The 22498-nt window shown below is 38.1% G+C and overlaps 1 protein-coding gene across 1 annotated transcript in view; it reads left to right on the top strand.

The window, feature by feature from the left end:
- Positions 1-22498, top strand: part of LOC136778025 (opioid-binding protein/cell adhesion molecule-like) — a 1000824-nt gene that overhangs the window by 304447 nt on the left and 673879 nt on the right. Inside the window, exon 2 of the mRNA XM_066734634.1 lies at positions 2480-2593. Within this exon, the coding sequence (XP_066590731.1) occupies positions 2530-2593 (64 nt within the window). The 5' untranslated portion in view covers positions 2480-2529. The remainder of the gene's footprint in view (positions 1-2479; positions 2594-22498) is intronic.

Raw genomic sequence — 22498 nt, 5'->3', positions numbered from 1 at the left:
AGATGGCGCGAGGGCATAATCATCTGGAAGCTGCAGGAAGCTAAACGATGGGATCGAAGCGCCGCCTACCAGCAAGGATTGCTTCAGGACACGGCATGAGCAATCTCCTGTTTCATCTCTGCTTGTATCAAATAAAATTTCGAAAATAGCATATTTTTCTTGATTATTTTACATTTTGTATTTGACTTTTTATAATCGAAATTCGTATTGCCCGGATTATGCTTTTACCCTGAAGTTGCTTGCTTGCTTTCCTGTTCCAGTGCTACCAATAGAGTTTCAATAAACTATCTATGATAGCAAAAGTTAGGTTTAGGGTTACACTCGGTGTAGGCAGTGTAGAGTCGAAAAAACGCTATAAGACAAATTTATAATGTAAACAATGCTAATTAGGAGATATTTTGTTTTAATTAAATTGGATATATATATAGTTGAGCATATCTCATTTTTATTTTATTAGTCTACAAAAATAAGCATCACATATCATCGTATACCAAACAGAATTCTCCACCATATATCTGAAATTAATACAACAATACATAGCTTTTAAAACTTAATTATGTATTTATAAATGTTAATACCTTTATCTCAAAATTTTATATATCTGACTCCATGCTAAATACAATGCCTTCGTTTGGTGCAAATTTCAATTCATCATCATCCATAGCATCGTCGAATTGAATTAATTCTCCAATATCCACATATGGCGCAGACTCAAAATATTCAGCTGCTAGATTCAAATTGATTACTTACACTACTTTTTTCTCATCTGATGCTTGTTGTTGCTTTTTTGAACAATATGATGACTGTCAAACATTTTATAAAAATATAAAAATAATACGAGAGGTTATGTACAGAAAATGTGTTATTAATATTTACTTTTCCACTACCTGCATGTCCCAAAACTCTAATTTAACGTATCTCACTTCTATTTTATTAGATTAGCCAACAGCTTCCATAACTAATTAAACGTATTTCATATTTATTTTATTAGAGTATAAGAATAGCCACCATGTATTATCACCAATTACAACGTTTGAGAATATGATTCTGTGGCTGCGTTCGTTTATGTACTGCCAGTATTGAAAACCTATAGTTTACGTTACATATACAGGGTCTTTTCCTAACAGCGGAGCATAGGAGTTTCGTGTTAGTTGACTATAGCACCCGGAATGATGGAATCTGAGAGCGCTGATTGCTCAATATTGCGTAGTACTATGTACCAACATATAATAGGCCGTTACCAATAGTTGGATGCAAAAAATGAGATTCATCCGCCATATTGGTGTGGAGAATGTTTACAATTTACATGCTAATCCTAGCAGAAAGAGGTGTAAAAAGGAGAAATGTCAAATGGTAAGGTTACTAAAGTAAAAATTGAAAATAATGAATGGAAAGTACGAATATTCTTCATTTTCATTCAAAGCATTCAATTTTTACTTTAGTAACGGCAACATTTGACATTTTTCCATTTTACATCTCTTTCTGCTACGATTGGCTACTGTAAACATTCTCCACACCAAAATGGCGGATGAATCTCATTTTTTGTATCCAACTATTGGCAACGGCTTATTATCTGTTGGTACTACGTAATATTGACCAATCAGCGCTCTCAGATTCGATCATTCCGAGTGCTATAGTCAACTAACACGAATCTCCTATGCTCCGCTGTTAGGAAAAGACCCTGTATTGTAGAGTTTTAGCACTTGCAGTTTATATAAGATCACAGCTAATAAAGGATAGAAGATGCAGTAGATGGATCTGTAACGTGAAAGAATAAGAGATCCGATGCAGACACTATATCTCGGTTGGAAGAAATTGATGGAAAAAGTCACTTCAAGAATACAAATATTAATATCTCTATAATGTGCGAACCGATTTAAATGTTTGTGGTTTTGATGGAAATCTTATATTGACATTATATTATAAAATATTTATTAGATTTTTGATTAAATAAACTAATTACAAGATATATCAATCGGAAATACCCATAGATATAGTTTGATTCAAATTTGGCTTAAAAGTAGGTATTGCCACGCTGTCTTTTAATTACTTGCCGCGTAACACTACCGTGTTACTTGATCCTACAGTGGCAGCTAAGGGTTATACATACCTATGCCATGACCATGCAAAAACGAATTACCCTATATACTTTTGATTTGTTTTTGATCTATAAATATTGTCTGAATACCTTTAGACTATAAACTTGGAGTTTTAATGTCCTGTTCCTTTTCCATTTTTTTAATAAATTTATAAATAAAGTAAAATTTCATTCTTATATTCCAAACCCATTATATCGTATATCGGAGGATGATTAAAAAGTATATTCATGTAGATTTGATAAATAAATACGATAGTTAAAAAATAAGTTAATTAATCAATTTATTCCGGACACAAAAGACCCAGGTTTACAGATGAAAAATTAGTTTAAATATTACTAAGTGTTAATAATAAATAATTATTTATATTTTTATGTTTACAGTTTATAACCTACAATATGTGATACATACCATATGAAGCGATTACAATAAAATGTCTTCGAGCAGAATCATGATATGGCTGGGCGTTATCATTGCTTTGGCTGGAATTGAGAAAGGTCAGTTTAATTTATTTTTATTTGTAAGCAAAATATTGCTATCTATATATTTCGATAATATTATAATACGAAAATCATATCCGCCATAACCAAAATAACGTGTAATGTATAAAAATGTTGCTAAGCTATTACTATCAAAGACGAAGGAATAGTACATTGTTAACCTAGGGAAGAAAGTGATCGATTGCTGACGAGTTGTGAAGTTTGGATGCCCGAGGCGAGGGTTATTAACGTAGCCGTGGGCATCCAAACTTAACAACTCGTCAGCAATTGATTTCCTCCGTGGTTAACATACTACTTTTCATTACAAGTTATGGAAAGTACAGTTTCCTATGCATGTTTTGGACGGATGAAAATTATTTACTTTCCTCCCGCCGGATTTACTTTCCCCCCGCTAAATTTATTTTCCTCCCGCTAGTCGGCAAAACATAATTTTCATCCCGCAAAACAGGCCATGAAAAGCTGTACTTTCACATCACGTGTGATGAAAAAGATTTTTCATGATGGGTTAATCCTTTGTTTCACATATTTTTCTAATCAATGAATATACTTGAAAACTATTACTCGAGGGTTTTTTGGGTCTCTGATTACGAATCTTAAGTCAAAATTTCAAAACTTTCAATTCAAGATGGCAGTTTTCAAAATCCTTAAAAAAGTGATATAACAGCTTGAAAATTGTTAATCGGAGGATTTTGTTTTCGCCAATTCTTCAAAATTATCACTTGAGATTCGTGATCAGAGACCTCAAGAATCCCTAATTAAGGATTTTTAATTTATCCTAGTGAAAAAAGTTTCTTCAAAAATATATATTTTTTCGAAAAAGAAGGCATTTTTTATGCTTTTTTATTTATATAGCAATTTTTAAACACAATTATGTAGAGAAAAACTATACTTTTATATACTCTTACTCTAATAAATTACCTAAAAAAGAAAAAAAACGACCTAAGTATGATAACTATTGACTAAAAGGCAAAAATCTAAAGCTAAGTTGATGGTATGTTACCACCGTGCAACTAAGGGTTAAACGTGATTACAAATTTTACAAGTGTTGCCTTCATGAACTTAAACTAGTTCCAACGGTTATCACAAAATATTTAAAACATGATAGTTTTCAGTAGGATTGAATGATGAGCGATTAGCGTGGCAAGTTCTGTTATTATCCGGCTAATATCCATGAGAGATGATTCAGTTTATTTTCTGTTACTTACTTCTCTCCCCACTATTTTCACTAATTAGCCCGTCATCAGTATGATGCTGTGATTCAAGGCGACTGTGATTGTCTTAAGACTATTAGTTATTAACTCATAAAATTATTAATATTCTGAAGTTACAAACAGAGTTGCTAAGTGTAGTGTTTGTGGAACTACCGTAGTGCTAAAAACCGGTATATCCTATAGCGTCATGCTATCGATGGTACCATGTTATAGTTGCTGCTGTAGCTACTGACTGACGGAAATATATCAAAGGTTAGAGATTTGCGACATGAATCCTGCTAATGTGGGGAAGGCACAATTTTAACAAGAAATCAGTGCAAAGGCACACAGACTTTACTTTTAAAGAGCGCCAGGCTCATGAACCTTATGTATGAGCCAGTCTGAGGCTTGCCGGCTTGAGACTTTTCAAGGACGTGGCATGCTGTGAAATTAAAGTGGATTCTCTACGAAAATTACCAGTACACATTAATAAAAATAAAAATAAGAATTATATTCTATAACTAGTCTGTCTATCAACTTACAAGTATAAAGCTAAGATAATTATACAGTTAGACATGGGATTTCTCTCCAAATCTACTGGTAACTTCTAAAGACTAGAGCAATGAAATTATAAACATTCACAAAAGAAAAGTATTTATATAAATAAGACAACTGAATATTAAATGATATTGAGGATGTCCGGTAATTGGATGACCTTCAGTCCATATACTGGGCAGAAGGTTCTCTCTCAATTCTCCCAACGCTAGCCATTCGAGAACCTAAATACTTGCTGCACTATTTCTGTAGGAAATGTAAAAGACACAAGCAAAGAGGTAACACCAAGTCAAGCAAGGCATAGCCAGGTCCATCAATATCTAAATCATTACCAAGAAAGTTACATGACTAGGGTTATCCAACGGAGTCTCTGAATCTCCCTTTTTAATGTGCTTATGCACAAAATTTATTAACCTTATATTAACTATAATATAATTTCAACACCTAGTCAGGAGGTACTTGATTAAAATTAGAACTACGTACATATTTATAAGTAAAGAAGAGAACTAAGAGTATATATATATATATATATATTTGGCATTAAAGCATAATTCCTGTCATCGTACAGGCTATGGAATTTATAATCAAATTCATCTCAATGATTGTCCACTTTCCTTATTGGAAATACTAGACTATATGAGTGCAAAAGGGAAAAGCTCTGTATCTATCTCCTGTAATTGGAGCTGGATTCAATAGTACTCCCTACGTAGACCTGCTACACCCTACCAAGCCTGGAGCCACCAAATTAGTCACAAAGGAATATTAATAATTAAACGTTGAGTCCTAATATCGGCCCTCAACGCTTACCTTCATGCAATAAACAGTGTAACAAAGTTCAAGACTGGCATGCACAGCAGTGTCAACTTTTAGGTTAGGAATGGTGGAATGGAGTTGAAGTTCCCAATTGAACCTCCTGACTGTTCCCAATTTCGTGTCTGCCCTCCTTCCTTCCTTCTTAGTACATCAAATCCTGGTTCGGGGACCACTTACATGGATATTTGAACCTGATCGAAGCCTTCCTTGGATTTTTACCAAAATACGCCCTGCCTTGGTGACTGGTAAAAGTGGTGTCCGCCTAAATCTTTGCGCTCGTGCAGGCGAGCGCGGCAGCTGTGCGCGCGGGCACAGCGCCGCCACCCGGGATCGAGAGCAACCTCGTTTGAGCGCGGCGTTTCAAAAGTAGAAATAAGCTATGTATTAAGGCAAGAAAATTTGCCTCGTTACAACTCCCCCACCCTTAGACGAAACCCATAAGGGTGAGAGAAAAGAAAGTATTCTAAAGGAAAAGGTAAATGAAAAGCAAGGTTATACCAAACACATTATATATAGTCGTTAATATAAAGGAGAGATATAATCAGACAACTACAAGGAGTATCCTCCACCTATTTTCTACTTCCGAGGTCGCAATCGCTTCCTCCAAGTAGAGTTTCCGATCTCCGACGCACGGCTGGCAGTTACGGGTTTAATCCTGGGAACAGAGGGTCTAACCTCCAAAATTTTCTCACCAGTTTCCCCTAAACTTGACCCAGTATGATTCGTTACGAATTCCGGAAAATCAGAAATAAAAGGTTTTAAGTGACTAATGTGTACCTTGGGTTTACAGCGCATACAGCATTTAACAGTTCGTAAAAAGTAGGGGTAATAACCCTCACTATCTGATACGGTCCTGTCAAATTTGGTGTCAATTTCGCGTTGAAATTATTTGCAGCTGAAGATAAAACGTGACTCTTTCGCCAAACTAAATCACCCACACAAAAGCTATATTCCCGTCGACCCTGATTATAATACTGAGCCTGGCGGAGGCTAGCTTTCTCCATTTATTGCTGTACCAAATCTCGGAGTAACTCCAAGCGTCGCATACGCTCGTTCCATTGATTGGGGTCCGTTTTTACGATATGTTTAATTTCTTTTTCAGAACTTTGAATAATGCGGACGGCTTCCAATCTTCATCCCAAATTGACAAAGCTTGGAGCCTCCCCAATAGAACTATGGAACGAGTTATTAATCGCGAATTGGAACTGATGCAAATAAACGTCCCACTTGCGATGATTCCGTCCTATGAATGACGAGATCATTCCTTTAATCACGCGATTCACTCTTTCGACAGGATTCGCACGGGGATAATAAGGGGGTGTAGTTATTAAGCGAATGCCATGTTCACTTATACAAGTCTTAAGCTGCTTATTAATGAATTCGGTACCATTGCCACTAAGGAGGATTTCGGGAGCTCCCCATCGGTATATCACTCGCATTTCGATAGATTTAGTTATCGCAGCGCCAGTTACCTTTCGAAGCGGTTGTATTTCAACCCACCGACTAAAGTTGTCCACAAACACTATGATATAACGAAATTGAGAAGTAGTGGGTGGCAGTGGACCCATAAGATCAACTGAGACGACGGTCCAAGGTTTTTCATAAACACGATGTCCCATTAAACCCATGGGCGGGGTCTGTAAAACCTTAGTCTTCTGACAAATAGCACAGGATCTCACATAATTAAGTACATCGCGATACATTCCTGGCCAATATACACGCACTAACAGTCGATCATAGGTTTTCGCAACTCCCTGGTGGCCGGCCGAAGGGTTGTCATGAGCTATCTTAAGAGCATTGTGCCTTTTCCCTTCAAGTAAAACTAACTTCCAGGCGTCCCAATCTTCTCCCAGCATCTCGCGGACTGGATTCGGTTTGTGACAGTACAGGCGTCCTTCCGTTAACTTCCAGTCAGGGTATGTCCGAGGGTGTTTCTTGATATTGGCAATACGCTGTACGTACCATCGATCCGGGATACCTTCTTCAGCAGCGGCTACAGCGGCATCCACTTCAGTAGATCCTAAAGTTACTGATTCCATGGCCCGAGACAAAGCATCTGGGACTTGGTGCAGGACTCCTCTCCGATGTAAGACAGTATAGTCGTGGGCTTGCAAAGCTAGTGCCCACCGAGCTAAACGGTCGGTACGGTCCTTCAAATTGTGGAGCCACCTGAGACTACTGTGGTCTGTTATTACCGTAAACTGATAACCCTCCAAATACGGCCGTAATTTCTTAATGGCCCAGATGACAGCTAAACATTCTTTCTCGGTGACAGTATACTTTTTTTCAGCCGAACTAAGTACACGATTTATATATACTATAGGATGTTCTTGGCATTCGAAATTTTGAACCAAAACTGCCCCGATCGCGAAATCACTAGCATCTGTCTGTAGTATAAAGGGTTTTGTGAAATCTGGTCGTGCCAACACGGGAACCTCACACAAGGCTATTTTTAACTTTTCAAAAGCCTCAATCTGTTCCTGGACCCAGTGCCACTTAACATCCTTTTTTAACAGGGTCACTAACGGTATCTTAACATCAGCAAGATCCTGTAAAAATTTCGAATAACACCCAACCATCCCCAAGAACCTTCGAAGCTGTTTTAAGTTTATGGGAGGTGGATATTCGATGATGGGGCGCACCTTCTCTGGGTCCACGCAAAGACCGTTTCTATTTACTAAGTAGCCTAGGAAAGGTACTTCGGCTCGACAGAGCTTACTTTTCTCCCAGTTAATTTCTAAGTTGACGCGTTGGATAACAGATACGATTCGTGCTAACCAATGCATGTGCTTGTCAAATGTCTCCGTCACAATTATTACATCATCTAAATAAGCAAACGCCACCGGATCTAATTCGGGTCCTATAAGCCGATCCATTAATCGTTGGAATGTTGCCGGCGCGTTAGTCAAACCAAAGGGCATGCGTCGAAACTGATAGAGGCCTTTCCCTGGAACTATAAATGCGGTCACTTCCCTACTAGCTTCTTCCAATTCCACCTGGAAGTATGCCTGGCTAAGATCCAACGTAGATATATACTTGGCTGATCGCAATTTGTCTAATATGGCTTCTATATGTGGTATAGGATACGCATCCGTTTTGTTGACTGCATTAACGGCTCGATAGTCAATACAAAACCTATGTTTTCTATTAAGTTTAGGTACTAATACCGGACAACTAGCCCAAGAACTTTGGGAGGGCTCGATGACTTCTGTCGCTACTAGACGATCCACCTCTTGATGAACAAGTTCATATAATTTCGGAGAAATTCGCCTATCACGCTGGGGTATGGGCGCACTTCCCTCGATCACAATTTGGTGTTTGACTAGAGGAGTAATTTTTGGTACCTCTTGGACGGGCTGCTCACGCGTGCTTCGGAACTCTTCTAGAATATCCTGTTGAGACCTTGAAAGTTCTTCTAATGCAGCACAGCAGGTTTGGGTCCTTGAGTCCCAAAGTCACGAATCGGACTCGGGGTAAATGGATGCCAGGGTCCTTCTTGGATTCTCCATCTAAATCGATCCAGATCCATTTGTAGTCCGAACCGTTGTATAAAGTCCATTCCAAAGATGCCTTCATAGTCCAGCTGGGGAGCTACGCGTACATATATGGTATGACAACTGCCGTCAATATCCATTTCTAGGGGTACGGTTCCTAGCACTTCACTAGTACTTCCATCTCCCAAACGCATTTCTCCAGACGCAGATCGATCGATTAGTGGGCTAAGAATATGCAAAAGTTTATCACCCACATACGATCTCGCTGAACCGGTATCTAACAAAACGTTCTTACAATGTCCTAACACTTTTATAACCATATAAGGTCTATTATCACTAAACCTAAAAGTTTGAATAAAATTATCATTATAAGTAACATTCGCAATTACACCTAACCCTTCCCGAAGATTCGTAGGTGGTTCGCCTGGTAATATATACGGACGCAAAGGACCTACCCCGGCGCACCACACGCGTGCATTCGGGTCTAATTTCACAGCAAATCGACGCAAGAAATCAATCCCTGGGACGCAGTCTACAGCTATAAACGGAGCCAGGCTAACTGGAAACTCCACGGATTCGTTGCTTAAATTCCATCGCAACAGTAATTCCTTAATAGCCGCGCACGATTGCCCATCGGCAAGCTTAACACCAAAATTTGAATAATCGCTTGCATAAGGTAATAGGCTTCGCGCAGTGTTGGCACCTAATATTGTGCGCTCTGCTGCAGTGTCGATTAGGCCATATAGAGTTTGACCTTCTATGCTGAGCTGAACATATCCTCGAAAGTCTTGATCCACCCCGTTGGCAGGATTGGTCCGTGGTCGTCCTGGGGATGCCACTATCTCCAATGGGTAGGATTCTTCGGTAAAGGATTGGCTGTTAGCTAGCAGCCGTGAATCCTCTTGGGTCGGTGATAACAAAAGTTTATCTATGGGGTCTCCTGTAGATCGGTTGGAGGGGGACGAGACCCATTCTTCCCGCCTCGCTTTTAGTTTCCCGGCGAAGTTCCAGCTCGAGAGTTTTGGGCCTCAGGTGTTATCCTGGCTTCCGATAAAGATGGCCTATTTTGACGCCGAGGCCGAGGACATTCTGGGACCCAATGCCCCAACTGATTACAGTTATGGCAGGGATGTGTATTTCGGTTCGGTCTCTCTGTTGGCATATTAGTTTCTGGTTGAGATATAGCTGGTGGACTTGTAGAATTCATCGTAGTTGGAGGTGTCGTCATCTGGATCACTATATATTGGGGTTTCATGGAGGCGGGCACTTTGATTACCCGATTAGCAGGATTTCCATTCTCTGGAAGATTATTGATTTCCAACGATACCGATGATGTTGGGAGCGAGCCTCCCGCAATAGCCGCGGTGGCATTAGAAGCCTTCTTGCTCTTGTTACCCTTCTTCTTTTTCAGTGAAGTCGGAGGTTCCTTATTTTCAGGTGGTTTGGAACCTGCAGTCCCTTCAATAACCTCATCTAGCTCATCCACATTAGATACGGCGGCACACTTATTTCCACCACGCCTGGTTCCGCTGTAAGTGGCGCTTAGAACGGGGACAGCTTCGCTTGCCATACTCCCCTTTCTGCGCCTGTCCTTCATCCAGTGATCCTCCAGTTCCTGGCCTAGGCGAATCAATCCCCCAAAAGAAGTGAATTGACTCCTAAGTATCCGTTGAGAGTAGGCAGGGCGCAGATTATCATAGATAATATTTAGTCGTTTGTGGATACTTAATGGAGGATCTAAATATGAAAATATCGTTTCCATATTCTCCACAAACTCTACAATGTTCTCCTGCTCTCCCTGTAACCGATTTCGTGCTTGTTCGCGTATTTTCCGGTTATTTTCTCGACTGGCGAAGCGTTTTCTGAAGTTTTTAATGATGTCCAACCATGAAGTTGTATACTGGCCGACTAACCGATACCATTTTTCCGTTTGGTTCGTTAAAACTACGGGCAAGGCGTGCAATAGGTGACGTCTGTGAATACCAGAGCCTTGATAGCAACGTTGCAAGCGCTCGATGAAAGAATCTGCACTCTCTTTACGTTCGTTACTATAGGCTATCTGCCATTTATGAAGCGCGTCCACCTCTTTGGTTCGGCTGCTATAATGTCCTCGTATTGGAGACACATGGGAGTTATCGGAATCGTTTGAGTAATGATTGTATCGATCCCTTCTCCGGCCTCCATCTTCACGTCTTCCTGAACTTCCGGATCGGTTTCTTCGCCGTCTTCTTCTGTCTTCTGATATCCTGTAGGATTGTGGAAGTTCTGCTTCAGAGTCTGGTCCACTTTCAGATTCAGTATCAGAATCCGTACTTGATTCTGTATCGTCGCTGTCCGATGACAAGTACCGTCATCGCTCCTCCTCGTGTATCCTTACTTAGCTGTTTCAGGGGCAGTATGTTTCTGACCTCCTCCTTCGAGCCTTTGTTTTCTGGCCACGGGACAGGCTAGGCAATCCATACCGTTCAGTAGTATGTTGATGTCGGGGTGATACGTTGTCCCGACATCCTTGGCCTTGAATCGCTTGATAATACGAGTTCTCCCGATATAGAGTGTCCATTCGTGTCCGGTGATGAATTTCCAACTAAGGGGAATGACGTGTTCGATTACAGTTATCTTCCGGATCAGATTCCATCCTCTTTTTACGTGAAGTCCTAGTTCGCAAGGGTTGGGTTCTTTCCACAGGCTGCCTCGAGGTCTGCGGCTGTGTCCTTATGGTACCTGTATATTTCGGCTTTGCTTCCTTTTCCTCAGTTTGGACTCTTTCTCGTTGACGAGCCTCCAAAGTCAATTTCTGGAAGTACTTTATAGCTTGACGAGCTATTTCGGCCACGTCTGTAGTGCTGCCGGTTGCTGCTCCGGCGAACTCCAATTCTGGCCCTCCATGACTTCGGTGCATTAATCGGTGACTCGTCCTAACTGGATGTGGAGCCGGGTGGTATATTGGTAGGAAACGTTGTGTGTCGAATCCTCCTTCAAGACTAGAAGTATCTTCCAAGAGACTAGGTACCACAGGCGTCAAAACCCGGGCTGATGTCACTATCGATGAGTAAAAGGAAGCAGAGGTAATTGTTCCAGAAGTAGCAGTGGTAACGGTAGTTATTGTCGTAGTTACAGTAGCCATAGTAGCCACTTCGGCTGTCGCCATGGCTCGATCCTCGGATTCCTCTCCGGTGGCCTCGCTTTCCAGCTCCAATGGGTCTTCGCACTGGAAATCTCGTTGATCGTTCCATTTGGCTGCTTCAGGTCCTAGGTCCCGACGAACTCGATATCGCACTAATCGGTCTCGTAGTTTAGCATTGGTCCCCTGGACCGACAGTCTATTATCCCGAAGCTGAGCAAGCAATTCGCCAAAAGGTAGGCTTTCCACTGCACGACATATACCATTCACGGTTTCTGTAACCTCCTCTCTATGCTGAGCCCTTTTCTCCCTTTCCATATTAAGAGGTAATCGCGAACACATTGTTAATGATTTATAAAACCTACACGCTTTTAATCCTAAGGAAAAATCAGTCAACGAAGTTCGCAAACCAAAATAGCGTTATAATAGAAAACCGTAGTAATATGTATATGACAAATACATATGAAATGAAATAAATTTACAATATAGAATAATGGTAAATAATCATAGGGCGACGCTGGTGTGCTTCGCTTACAACACCGTACTACACACACCTTACAATAATTCGCCAAAGAAATGTATAATAGGTTATAGTAGAAATAAAACAACAATTTCTTTCCAAATCTTGTTATTCCGTTTGATTCTACAAGATATACCTATATATACCTGCAAGAAAGTTAAATACACTGGCAGGGAATATGGAAGAATTAAAGAAAATGTTAATGCTTAGACTAAAATACAAAAGCTATTTACAAATACGCAAAGCAAAATATAAGCAACGCCAAGCGCATTAAAGAATAGAAAAGAAAATAATGAGTGTTAAATATTAATCAATCAAAATAAGCGAGTTAATTATAGCGCAATCACACTCATTGGCAAGCACCTAACCATAATAGTAAACTGGGGAATTACACCTGAGCACAAATGCTTCCAAGGCGGCAAGCAACAATTCTTTAGGATAAAGTCTAATTATCAGCTAAGGCTGATATAAGAAAACTAAATCTCGACTAGGCCATCCGAAATTGTAAACCCAAGGTACTATGTTTCGCGTAATTTATAGATGCTCTGGAATTATGTTTCCACGATCAAAACAAAAGTATAAAATTCTATTCCGCGACCGCCAGCAATGGGTCGACGAAAGGACTTTATACAATAATACGCGAGCTAAAGAGGTGATGCCAGTTAATCAAATACTATGTGCTACTGGATAATATTGGGAAAAGAAACACACAATATATGAAAAGAGTTATATTCAATATAACCGAGGTAAGTAATATGTTTAATACGAGGAAATCTCAATATGTTACTATCCCGAATACTCGTTTATCAAATACTATCTAAAGGATAGGGAGACAAATACAAGGGTATTATCCAAAAGGATTGCGTATAACAACATTAATCAAACCATTAGTGTAAAATCGAAAAATATTACGTTACTTAAGCGGTACTGATTAAATGATACTACTTATTCATACGGTCATTTGACCGAATAAACCTTGCCAAATAGCAAAGACTCAACCATACTAAGGAAATTAAAGCAATGCAAATAATATTTCCTATGAATAGTACAGCAAGTAGTTTTCTTGCGCCTTAAGCAGCAAGACAGGGGATAACCGATCAAGACCTACTAGGTCAAGTGGAAAAAGTATACACAAATAATAAACTCCTTTAGGATGTTTGAAATGTAACATTAAGATCCATATATAAATCCTCAATATTAAAACTTCCAAAATAAACCTTATTCAAAGAACATTCAAATTAACTGATATAAAATCTAATAAAGAATTTAAATTTATGAGAAAAATATTAAAGAGAAAACACTCTTCCCTAATTTCCAGCATGCCCCACGTTGGGCGCCATTTTGCGACATGAATTCCTGCCACTGTGGGGAAGGCACAATTTTAACAAGAATCAGTGCAAAAGCACACAGACTTTACTTATAAAGAGCGCCAGGCTCATGAACTTTATATATGAGCCAGTCTGAGGCTTGCCGGCTTGAGACTTTTCAAGGACGTGGCATGCTGTGAAATTAAAGTGGATTCTCTTGGAAAATTACTAGTACACATTAATAAAAATCAAAATAAGAATTATATTATATAACTGCTCTGTCTATCAATGTACAAGTATAAAGTTAAGATAATTATACAGTTATACATGGGATTTCTCTCCAAATCTACCGTTAACTTCTAAAGACAAGAGCAATGTAGTTATAATTATTTACAAGAAAATATCTATTTATAAATAAGAAATAAGAGAGTGAATATTAGATAACACTGAGGAGGTGGATCAATCGTATGACTCTCAGTCCAGGCATGAACAATTCCAACTGGACAAAAGACCCTTTTCAAGTTCATCCAGCGCTAGCCCTCCAAGAACCTAATTACTTGCTGCACCATCCCTGTAGGAAATATAAAGCACAAGCAAAAAGGTAACACCAGGTCAAGTAAGGCGTAGCCAAGTCCATCAATATCTAAATCATCACTAAGAAAATTACATAACTAGGGTTGTCCACCGGAGTCTCTGAATCTCCTGTTTTAATGTGCTTATGCACCAAATTTATTAACCTTATGTTAACTATAATATAATTTCAACATCTAGTCAGGAAGCAATTGATTGAAATCAAACTATGTACAAAGATATAAGTAAGGAAGAAAAATAAAAGTATATATATATATATATATATTTGGCATTAAAGCCTAATTCCTGTCATCGTACAGGCTATGGAATTTATAATCCGACTCATTTTAACAATAGCTTACTTTCCTTATTGGAAATACTAGACTATATGAGTGCAAAGGAAAAAGCTCTGTATATATCTCCTGTATTTGGAGTTGGATTCAATAATACTTCCTACGTAGACCCGCTATGTCCTACAAGATCTGGAGCCACTAAGCTAATCACAAAGGAATATTAATACTTAAACGTTGAGTCCTACAATCGGTCCTCAACGCTTACCTTCATGCAATAAACAATATAGCAAAGTATAAACCAAGCAGGCACAGCAGATTCAATTGATAGGTTAGGATGAATGGATGGAGTTGAAGTCCCCAATGAATCTCATGACAGTTCCCAATATCCTGTCTACCATCCTTCCTTCCTTCTCAGTATATCAAAGCCTGGTCCGTGGTCCACTTACATGGGTATCCGAACCTGATCGAGTCCTTCCTTGGATCTTTCAAAAAGATACGTCCTGCCTTGATGACTGGTAAAAGCGGTGTGTCTGCGCCTCAGTTTTCGGTCGACCAGGCGATCGTGGCAGCTGTGCACGGGGCACAGCGCCACCACCCGGGATCGAGCGAAACCTCATTTGAGCGCGGCGTTTTAAAAATCAGAAACAATTCATGTAGCAAGGCAAAAGAATTAGCCTTGTTACAAGGTCGAATTTCGTCAATAGACTGGCCCGCCACATTCTATTATAATTTCAGCAATTCGATAAGGAATACGGAGTATCGAGTCCTTGCGCAGGCATATAAGAAAACGCTAGTAAGGTAACATTTATATTCTGCCAACATAAGACAACGTAAAGGGAAGATGCATAAAGAAAAAACAAGAAAATCTAAAGAAAAGGTGGTGAATCTTGTCTATAATCACGGCCAATCACCGATACCGTCAATTATTACACAGGAATATTTGCTCAAACAGAACTCTATCAATCTCACACGCCTCAAATGCGGAGAACATATTCTTCAAACTGAGAGTGAGCTGGAGACGGAATTGATGTTCGGCGACACTCAATCTGGGACTATCAATCCTTGGAACGATACGAAAGCTCGGGCAATTTCGTCCCTGCAAAAATCTATGAATACATCGAAAATTATGTCGAGCCTACAACAGGCAGACCTCGACGCGCGACACCGCCAACGATAATTAACTACGATAATAAGGAAAATAATCCGTTTTTTCCCAGCTTACTACTCGACCATCTACTTCACGAATTGCTTCAACGTATCGTTATCGAATTCCCGGCCATGATCATACGCAAGCAAGAATTAAAGGCTTTCCGGCAAATAAGAGAAATGGCTCGATATAAAGCAAGTTAGGCATTTACTGGCATGGTCGACCCGCGGGAGGCACTCACCGATTCGCTCAATCTTCTATATCTTTCACCTCAAACTCTTCCTCTCGAATACGGTAGTTTTCCCCAGGACAGCGTTGGTCCGGTAGATTTCGACTCTTCCCCGGTAAACGGTCGTAGGCCGGGTTCCAGAAGCTCCAGATTCACGTCGGATTCCAACAAGTGCCAAATTTCGGTATCTCACGATCACCCCCACCTAGTGATTAATAGGTTCGGACATCGATCGGATTACCGAAGATTCACGAGGATCCGCGGTATTAGACTATCCTCTTCTCTAGCTCTTTTCTCTTCTTTCTGGTCGTCCGGAATCAATTTTGTCCGGGACGACTCTAAATATTTTCGTCGGCGGCTGCGGTAACGGGAGACTTGGGCTGAGGCTGTTCAGGAGCCGACCCATGGATAAATGTTCCCAGCGAGGGCGGCTAAGCGATAATCATTTCCTCTTTATATGATTCTCCCATATATATCGAGGACTCTAAGTTAACTCAGGCTTAGTTTATATAGCGTAGCGACCTATAGAGCTTCTGTTTCTGTCCCAGTCTGGTTGGGCGGAGATGCGACGACAAATCTGTGTCCGAGAAGTGAGAAGGCGAGGTTGCGGTGTCCATTTCAGATGATGTGGGGGGGTGTATGGTCCTCCTTGGCGCTGGCAATGTGGTAGAAAAGGGGAGAGGCAAGGCCTCCACTCAGGTCGGCACGCCGTACAAGCAATTACAAGTTAGAGGGTGCGCCATGTATGAAAAGAAAGCCAAAAATCGCAACGCAATATATGACTAAGTACCACCGTTTGTTGTTGCGATAAACAAAAGCAATATATTGGATAAATGCGACCTCTGACCTTTGTTGGTGACGGGGTTCCGCAGTGATCCCGGAGCCCCTTTGGACCTAGGCTGTAAAATCGTAATTTAACAGGTTCATAGAACGGTAATTAAAAGAAAAGAATATATCCCGACTAATATTATTTAAGATAATAACTCCATCGGGTGCATACGAGAGGACGACGAGTTTCAATAATTATGTTTGTGACGCCGCCAAGACGCCTAGATTTGGCCTCGTCACAATAGTAATAAGAAAGTTTTATTGTCTCCAGGAAAATTGTTCAAATGAAGGATATAATCTTTTGGACATTTGGTATCCATATCAATTTACAAAAAAGAAAAATTGAAACATGCATTTTGTTATTGAATTTACTGCCTTAAAGTATAGCATATATGATTTTCAAATACCTTAACAATTTCTACCTATTAATATAATCCTGATACTGATTGATGCACATTAATATTTAACGTAAACTTTTCATTAGCAAAGTTATGAATATAAATCTCAGGTTATCCAGTCAATTCTATCCTCCGCAATGAAAAAGGGATTGTTTTATTTTCATTTAATCTGAAAAAGAAACTTCATAAAGTATCACAAAGTTTATTGCATTCTATATTGTAAAATAGAATGTTATACTTATCTAATTTTTGGTTCCTCTTATTATAATTAATTGGAAGTTTTTATGGATTTGCTAAATTGACACTTTTAACTACAAACTAGTCTCACTGCGTCAGGTTAATTAGATACACACACAGTTGACAATACGTGAGATCAAAATTCGAGCGAGACAATACTAAATACAACCTCATTATCATTAAAGAGAGCAAAACTGTCAAAGTCAAAAATTGGTTGGCAGCGCAGTAGTAGAAAAATGACGTCAAAGCGACTAACTTCAGGGCGAAGACATCCGCCGAGGATTGAAGGAGAAAAAGAAGAATCGTAATATTTCGGTATATATATAGACAACAGAGTACGAAATCTCTGGATTGCATGAACCGTTTTTAATGTCCGAGGTCTCATTCGAAAGCTCTTTGAAAACCTTATTCAGATATGCTATGGTTAAGTCGTGACAATGCATAATTCACAGAGATACGTCGATTTAAAAATTGAGACGGCTAAACTTACTGTATAAGTTACACGGTAGCGCTCGACTATATATATGTGTACTTGCCGTCGAGACACTACCGTGTCTCTTGATACGAGTTATAAAAAAACATCTCGTCTGTGTGACACTTAACGGGATACCTCAAGCATCTCTTGAGCCTAATACGCGGGACAATAGTACGGTATTATTTATGAACTGATTTTTGTTATTATGTCTTGTCACAGACGCCTCGATCTGTTAATCGTCTTAACGGGAATCTGTATACCGACATTACAGGGCAAAAACTATTTCGCATGCAGCGTCGTCATTTGTTGGCGGATTGTAAAGTTATTATAGGTTTTTAGAAATGCCAGAAGATTATCTACTGAAGTACGTTGGGCAAATTAACAAAAAATAGAAAAAATGTTTGTTTAAATAAATATATTAACATTATTGAGAAACAAAAAATAAATCGCAAAATCCCTTAACGTACTTTACTAGATAATGTTCTTACGTTTCCAAAAAGTCCAAAAAAATGTAAATCCGTCAAGAAATGACGATGCTGCATGCGAAATAAATAATGGAAGAATTTCGTGTTAGCGACTTCATGAACACGAAATTCTTCTATTATTTATTTCGCATGCAGCATCGTCATTTCTTGACGGATTTCCATTTGTGTGGACTTTTTGGAAACGTATAAGAACATTATCTGGTGAAGTACGTTGGGTGATTTTGCGATTTATTTGTTGTTTCTCAATAATGTTAATATATTTATTTAAACAAAAGTTTGTTTTCATTTTTTGTTATTTTTCCTAACGTAATTTAGTAGATAATCTTCTGGCATTTCCAAAAACCTGAAATAACTTTACAATCCGCCAACAAATGAGAACGCTGCATGCGAAATAGTTTTTGCCCCGTAATGCCGGTATACGGATTCCCGTTAACGAAACTTTATATATGTTCATCTCATTTTATAAAAAATTGTATAAAATATGTCCGTGAATATTGTAAGGATAAGTCGGATAGAAAAATAGCCATACAAATAATAACAAAACTGATACATTTTATGGACATGGAAAAAGCGACGGAATGTTTTAAGCATTTCTTGAACATGTTTGGGCATCCAAAGTGACTTATAATTTGTTATATACATATAACTACTTATACTACTTTTCTCTATCAACTAGCCAATAACTAGAATTAAAACATTTAATTAATAAAAGTTAGTTAAATTCAAAAAGGCTCCGGTTGCATTCTAACCAAGCGCCGTGTGGCGTCATTCGTATGCAACCTGAACCTCCTTCTTAGGCAACAGTACTTCTCTGTTGCCAGGACCTCAGAGCGCGCATGGCCAAAAGTCTTAGCCAGCTATTAGAACAATCGTCTTATTGACGCACGGTCGACTTAGTAACCATTGACGCACGATCGATTCCCTAAAACCATACCATATATGGTCATGAGAATGGATGCATTTTGAGGCAGCGACTTGACTGCTCGGTTCCTGACCGATCAGTCCAAGCCCAGCAGTAACTAGAACAAGTCATCTGACTTTAACCGAGCATTAGCTCCCAAGTTACTCTAAATTCAATCTAACTTCAATTAGATAATCTTTTTATTTAAAACCTCTAAAAACCTGTATAACTATAATTTATTTTTATAATTCAACATTGTAAAATAACTCTACAAGGACTGAATAAATTTAGTTGTACCCAATAGTACTTGAATTAGTTCGTCACGGTGTGAACCCATAACAAATTATTCAGGATAGCTTCAATTTTTTTGAAAATTTAAAAACTGCCTGTACTGATGATTATCTGTATGATTCAGCAGATGATCCTATAGATGAAGAAGGAATAATATAAGAAATAGATGTACCTACTATAAGTACAATTAATGAATCCCCCTTCGCTATTTATGTTAAAAAGTTTGTAATTAATTTTAACGAAAAACTGGAAGCATTAGATGCAGAAAATAATGTTGATATAGTAGAAAACCAATTTTATAACAAAAAGTTATTAGATTATCGCATATCCTATTTATTACCATATTTTCCTTTGTGGTCGGCAGTAATTTGACAAATTTTGTAAATTCAGAGAAAATCTAATGCGCCGATCGAAAATTGATTCAAGATTTTAAAAAAGGATATGTTTTTGAGTAAAACAAAGCAATTATTACCTCAATTTGTGTAACGTACAGGACAATTATTACAACATCGATTAAAAGAAAGAAAATATCAATTTATATAAAAAAAGGAAGAGAGCAAAAAACGTAGAAAAAAATAATGAAGATTTAGCTGAGGAAATGTGGATGAGAAAGACTAAAACCAGTAAAATAAAGAATTTTTATGTTAAAGAGAATAAAAGTTTAAAAAATAGAAATTTAAAGCCAATTCAATTAGATTTTAATGAAAAAGAAATAAGCAAATCCGATGATAATTATGACTGCAAAATTAAAAATAATGGGAATCTACAGAAAAATGCAAATAATACTGAACAATATTTATCTGCAGAAGCAACATATCCAGAAGAACTTCCTAATATACATAAAAGTATACCCAATGTAATAGTCGATAAGAATAGCTTCAAATCTCTATTACCAAATGCGTGTGTAGATGATTAAATAATTAATTCCTTTGACGTTTTATGTCAGGATTTAATGAACAGTAATGAAGAAATTGTAATAATTCGTGACACGTTCTTAATAAGTAAAATACTGTCCGGTTACATATAAGAAGGATATAATAAGTGGGTAAATAATGCTGATATGAATAAATACCCTTTTGCATAGCACCGGTTTTTAACCTCCAGGAAAATCTCTAGACATTGTTACTGGTAAATTTTAAAGATAAAACTTTTATTTATATTAATTTATTAGGTGTGAAACCCCCGACAGATCTAATGAATCATGTGACTGTTTTTATAGAAAAAGTCTTCATAAAAAAAAAAAAAATATCCTGGGAAGAATGGACACATTACATGCCAATAGATATACCGAAACAATATAGAGCTTATGGAAAAATTAGCCTTAATTTCGGTGTCCAAGTGTACTATAGGATGTATATCATTTGTACAGAAACAAACATTGCCTTCGATGATGATCAAATGAGCAATTCTAGGAAGGCAATAGCTATAATCATATTTGAAACACAAGACTGTAACAAGGCAAAAGCTATTGCCTTGCTACATAACTTTTGCCTGATTTAAAATCGCCGACCGTAAGCAAGTTTATTCTCAAGCCCGGGTGGTGGCGCTGTGCATGCGTGCGCAGCTGCTATGTTCGCCTGGGCGAGTGCGGAAAATTAGGCAGACACACCACAATTACCTGTCATCGAGGCAAAATGTCTTCTGTGAGGGAAAGAGAAACTTTGCTCTAAAGAAAAAATTATCTATGTAAGTGGAAGCCGGATTGAGTTAGATACTACATGAAGGAAGGAAGGATCGTAGGAGATCTCTACATATGAGAGGATTTAACCTAGCCACAGTCCCAAAAGTTTCCATCCTAACCTACAACCTGATAATGCTGTGCATGCTCTGCTTAAGTATTGCCTGATAGTTTTCGTTGCATGAAGGTAAGCGTTGTGGCCTCTAAAGAGGACTCAACATCTCACTATTAATATTTCTTTGCAATTTAAATAGTAGCTTCAGTGTGGCTAAGGCATAGCAGGTCTAAATAGATAGTAGTGTTATTCTGACTCCAGTTATAAGAGTCAGATACAAGGCCTTTTCCTTCACTCAGTTAACTCTAATATTTTTATAGTGGAGGAGAATCCCTCTTGTTGGAACTAGTTAAATTGAAGACGAATAGTCTGTTCGATAGCAGGGTTTAGGATTGAATGCCATTTACATATATTTTGTTATTTCTTTTTACTTATACAATTGTACATAATTTTGTTAACATGTAATAACTAAGGCTCTTGTCACTATAATATAAAAATAGATCTAGGGAGACATCCCACTTATAATTATATAACTATTGAAATTTATACTTGTGAATAGTAGACAGACCTATTTTAAAATATATTCTCTTATTGGTTTTTATTCAATGTTTAATAATTTTCATGAGAAATCACATTAATTTCCCAGAATGTCACCTCCTTGAGAAGCCTCTAGTCGGCAAGTCTCAGACTGGTTCTATGGACAAAAGTTCATAGGTCTGGCGCTCTTTATAAGTAATGTCTGTGTGCTTTTGTGCTGATTTTTGGTAAAAATGTGCCTTCCCTATAAGAACCAGGAATCATGTCACAAGACAAACCATTAATTAGAGAAAAATGTATTAAAATAAATGCAAAATTCATAAAATTATGTGGACACATACCTAAGACTGGTAAAAACAAACACTCTAACCACTATTCAAACTCCACCCGTACATTTCCAAAGTACGCTACACCCTTGCTGATCAAATAAAAGAAGATTGTACATCTAACAATTTTAAACTTATGAATACAAAAATAGTTAACATCGCCTTTATTATATATCTGTCTATATTTTAAAATTGTTTAAAAAATTGTATAATATTCATAATTTATTAGAAAGTTAAATAAATATTTCTTTACCAGAAAAATACCAATTTTCCCATTATTCTCCATTGCAACAAATAACGAAAAACTTAATATTCGTGTTCCTTCATCTTTAAAGAGCGAGGGTACATTTTTGGTCGATCACATTTAACGGAAACTGCAGCTTTGCGAGTAATATACATATGTTTGTAAATCGAGATCCCTATTGAAATTAGTATGGTTCCCTTAATTATTT

Source organism: Prorops nasuta, unplaced genomic scaffold, assembly GCF_024137725.1.
Source record: "Prorops nasuta isolate Cenicafe-Biocafe unplaced genomic scaffold, Cenicafe_Pnas_1.2 PNAS00013, whole genome shotgun sequence".
NCBI classification, from domain to species: Eukaryota; Metazoa; Arthropoda; class Insecta; order Hymenoptera; family Bethylidae; genus Prorops; species Prorops nasuta.
This window is presented reverse-complemented; position numbering and strand designations above follow the sequence as displayed.